This window comes from Carlito syrichta, unplaced genomic scaffold (assembly GCF_000164805.1).
Source record: "Carlito syrichta isolate Samal-C Ts95f unplaced genomic scaffold, Tarsius_syrichta-2.0.1 Scaffold302399, whole genome shotgun sequence".
Taxonomy (NCBI): Eukaryota; Metazoa; Chordata; class Mammalia; order Primates; family Tarsiidae; genus Carlito; species Carlito syrichta.
The window spans coordinates 457,265-461,773 of record NW_007246495.1 but is presented as its reverse complement, the minus strand read 5'-3'; the positions used below and the strand labels follow the sequence as shown (position 1 = coordinate 461,773).

The following is a 4,509-nucleotide window of genomic DNA, read 5'->3' as shown; positions in this document are numbered from 1 at the left end:
AGGCTGCAGTGGCTGTGAGCATGCCACTGCACTCCAGCCTGGGCAACAGAGTAAGACTCCGACTAAAAAAATAATAAAAATAAAACAAATAAATAAATAAGATAAAGACCTCCCCCAGAGCCCCCTATAACCAAATCTCCCAAGTCAGGATGCAGGAAGCAATATGTACTGCCACAGCCCACAGAACAGACTTCCTTGGAGTGAAGTTTTCTGCCTATAGATCAGCACCAAATTTCCCAGCTCTTAACCAACAGGACAGACAGCACAAGTCCCATGCACCCCTCAATGGATGAGTTACTCAAATGTTTGTATTCAGGAAAGTCAATATTCTCGTTCCCTTCTCTTTTGTTATAGCTGATTTTCAGCAGATCCGTCAACTCTCTGAGAAATCAGACTGGAAACTGTATAGGCAGTGCTTCTGCTAGCCTGAGAAATCATCCCTGGCAACCAGCAAAAGGATACGGGGAAATTCTCTGTTCAGCGACTTTCGGGGGCCTCGTGTACAGAATGAAGGCAACAAGGGCTGTGCCATCTTTTATTCCTTTGTTTTTTCTTATCTCCTTTCCTTTCTTGAGCTCCTCTTTCTCTCCCCTTCCTGTCTTCCCACTTTCTGTTCCTTTCTTCCTAGAAGAGCTACACAAACTTTATTTTTTCCAATCACAAAATCTGTCTTTCCTTCTCTGTCTTCCTCTACTTGCCTTTGTTTTCATGTAAATGTATATGCACAGCCCTGGCCGTAGGGATACATTTATCTCTACAGATCTGACTCCTGGGAGGTGCTACAGATGAGAGGGACCCCCTGAGTGGACTTCCCTGCAGCTGGCCACTGTTGAGTTATTTCAGCCTCCTACCGAGTGGAGAAAGATTCCCAGTGTCTAACTGCATTTCCACACCGGAACCCAATACTTGCAGGGCCGGCCGTTGGCTTTGCTGGGCTCTCTGAGATTTTTACGTCTCCACCTGTATTTTCTGATAAGGGGCAGGTGCCTGTCTCCTCAGCCACAGTCTACCCCTGCCGACCGTTTCTGTGTTTTCTTTTTCATTTTCGTTTTTAAAAACCAGTCATCCTTTGCTAGTCTTTGCAGGACGTATGGGCCGTAAGACAAGCCGTGCTGTCTTCTCACCTACCAAAAAAGAATCCAGAAATAATGGCCTGGATCTGTTCAGCTTGGCTGTGAGGGAATGATTCAAAACCAGGAAGACTTATGAGCCCTCCACCGAGTCAGAAACACTCCAGCCCACAGGACAGAGGCGGGCACATCTGGACACGAGCTCCTCTGACCTCAAGAGCGTCCGTGGAGCTTGGAAGGGGTCCTACCTCTTCCTTTGTCTTCTTGGACAGAACTCGTAGCCAGTCTCCAATCATGCTGAGGACTGCCGCAAAGTAGGCAAGGCCCACAAGGATCCAAAACCACACCAGGGGCTTATACCACTCCCGGTAATTGATGCCAGCATTTCCCCCTGCAAACAGACAGTCATTACTTTAACCAGGGTCCAGCACATGGTCTCTGCAGAGCAAACGCATTGCAGCCATGCCATGAAGACGTCATCTCACCATTATCCAGCCCTTGGCTGTTAGGTCTGCTGTACACACAAGATGGATAGAGGGGCCAGGCATGGTTCCCACGTGTCATCCCGGCACTTTGGGAGACCGAGGCAGGAGGCCTGCTTGAGTCCAGGAGTTTGAGACTAGCCTGGGCAACACAGCGAGACCTCATCTCTACAAAAACTTAGCCGGGCAGGGTGGTAGTCCCAGCTACTTGGGAGGCTCAGGCAGGAGGATTCTCTGAGCCCAGGAGGTCAAGGCTGTGCTGAGCTGTGATTATGCCACTGCACTCCAACCTGGGCAACAGAGTGAGACCCCGTCTCAAAAAATAACAATAATACAAGATAAATAGAGGTTGAGAGGTGAGGGGAAGATGCATCCTTTCCATAAAGGATGGAAGGTTGACTTGTGGTTCTATTTCCCTGGATTCTTGGTTACTCACTCCAGTACCAGGAATGAAAAATGTCAGTGGCCAACTTGACCCACCTATGCTCAGCCTAATCATTGATGACCTTGAGCTACAAGAGAACAGACCAGGCCTAGCTGTCATTTGTTTTTTTAACTTCTTTAAATTTATTTTAATGAAAATCAAATATTGTCACATCATTCCATATGGTTTGGAGTTCTTGGAGCCATTTTCATCTTAAGCACACATGCGTTCACCAAGAGACAAGTGGATGTGTACAAGTAAAATCAGGCATAATAGTGTTACTGAAACTTTGATGCATTAAATAGTGATTTAATGCTGTCTGAGGGATGGTGTTTACATGACACCAGTCCAAGGGGCCAATTAGGCTGAGTCATTAGAATCACCATAAGCTAGAACTAAAAGGGACCCTTGAGGCCAACTAGTCCAATCCCTTTATTTTATCAATAAGGATTACAGTGAAAAATCCATCAAGCCAATGCCTGACTGCATTGATTAGTTGTTCCACTGAAGGGATCGGTCATTTACATATTCTGAATAATTAGCCTATTTATTCTGGCCTTCCTGCAGGCACTGCTGGAGGCAGCTGTGCAAAGCAGATTCCAAGCCCAGCCCGCTCTCCCAAAGAAGCAGAGGAAACTCTACCAGGCACAGTGGCTCATGCCTGTACTTTGGGAGGCTGACACGAGTGGATCACTTGAGCCCAGGAGTTTGAGACCAGCCTGGGCAACATAGAGAGACCTCATCTCTACAAAAAACCAAAAACATTAGCCAGGCATGGTGGCACATGTCTGTAGTCCCAGCTACTCGGGAGGCTGAGGAAGAAGGATCGCCTGAACCCAGGAGGTCGAGGATTCAGTGAGCCATGATCATGCCGTTGCACTCTAGCCTGGGTAATAGAATGAGAAATAAGAGGCATGAGCCTCGTACTCACTCTGTGAGGCCTTGTTGCCTAAGGAAGCAGGCTATGGTTGTTTCTAAGAAGACAGATACTAGTGAATGATAACTGTGGTATTAGGTGATAAGCCATGATGACTTTTCCCACAGGCCATGGCTATAACCACATCTTTCACCATGGAGTCCACACCACCCCCTCGTGACATCAGTCACACGGGCCACATGGAACTGGGGCCTGTGCCTTTTCACAACATGCCCAAACCCACTGTGCTACACAGCTCAGCAGACCACAAGGTCTCTACACCCCCCACTATCGCTTATCCTTAGAATCCCAGCTTCCCTGTGCCAAGCCCCCTTCAGTTCAGTTTGGTCTTTTCCTTTGGACAACTTTCCCCTGCAAGTTTCTCCAGGATACAATGTGAGTTCCTGCAACATCAAGTGGTGTTTAAGGTTCATTTCGTTTGTGTGATTTCTAGCACGACCTGTAGCTTTCTCCTTTGGGCTATCTGAGAGTAAATATTTACCATTGCACATCACTATCACCCAACAAAGATTGTCACTAGGGTGTGCTAGTGAACAACAGCAATGGGACAATGCAGTCAACACCTTTCTGAGTATCCCTTCATGAGCTGCTCATCTGGATTGGGAGCTCTGTGTGTTCTCCCAGTCAGGGCTGAACATCCTTAGGCATCACAAAGTGAGTCATCTACAAAATGAACCAGCAATCAACCCTGCATGATCAATATTCTGCTTGTTTTTTTTTTAATAATCAATATTTTTTGTTATGATATTGTGGGGTACAGTTAAGGGTTAGGTATACAAATATGCTTCGTTCAGGCACCCTTGTTGATAAGAGGTGTTTCCCCATCCCCAGACAGATATTTATTACCGTGAATCCCATTTCCCTTCCCCGACCCCATAGTTTGCCACCACTGTCAGTCATTTTCTTATAGTATTACATGGGATGTTCAAGGTCCACTATATGAGTGAGAACATGTGATACTCAGATCTTTGTTTCTGTGAGAGGTCACTCAGTATTATAGACTCTAGTTCCACCCAGGTTGCTGCAAAATTCATGATTTTGTTCTTTTTTATGTCTGCGTAGTATTTCATCATGTATATGTACCACATTTTTTAAATCCAGTCCTCTTTTGATGGGCAGCATGGTTGCTTCCAGGTTATTGCTATTGTGAACAATGCTGCGATAAACATACGTGTGCAGGTATCTTTTTTATAGAGTGATTTGAGTTCTTCAGGGTATATTCCCAGTAGGGGGATTCAGGGTCATATGGAAGGTCAATATTTAGAGCTTTTAGGAATCGCCATACTGTTTTCCACAGAGGTTGCACTAATTTGCACTCCCACCAATCAGTGTAGAAGTGTTCCCTTTTCACCACACTCTCTCCAGCAACTGTTATTTTTTGAGTTATTGATAATTGCCATTCTGACTGGAGTTAGGTGGTATCTCAGTGTGGTTTTGATTTGCATCTCCCTGTTGATTAGTGAAGTTGAACATTTCTTCACGTGTCTGTTGGCTGCTCGAGTGTCTTCCTTTGAGAAGTGTCTGTTCATATATTTTGCCCATTTTATAATGGGGTTGTTTGTTTTTTTTCTTTTCAGCACATTTGAGTTCCTTGTA

At 45.6% G+C, this 4,509-nt stretch overlaps 1 protein-coding gene across 1 annotated transcript in view; it reads right to left on the bottom strand.

The window, feature by feature from the left end:
* The window catches only part of KCNK10 (potassium two pore domain channel subfamily K member 10), a 164,077-nt gene that overhangs the window by 2,383 nt on the left and 157,185 nt on the right, over positions 1–4,509 (bottom strand). Inside the window, exon 6 of the mRNA XM_008056569.2 lies at positions 1,319–1,461. Coding sequence (XP_008054760.1) covers positions 1,319–1,461 — 143 coding nt within the window. The remainder of the gene's footprint in view (positions 1–1,318; positions 1,462–4,509) is intronic.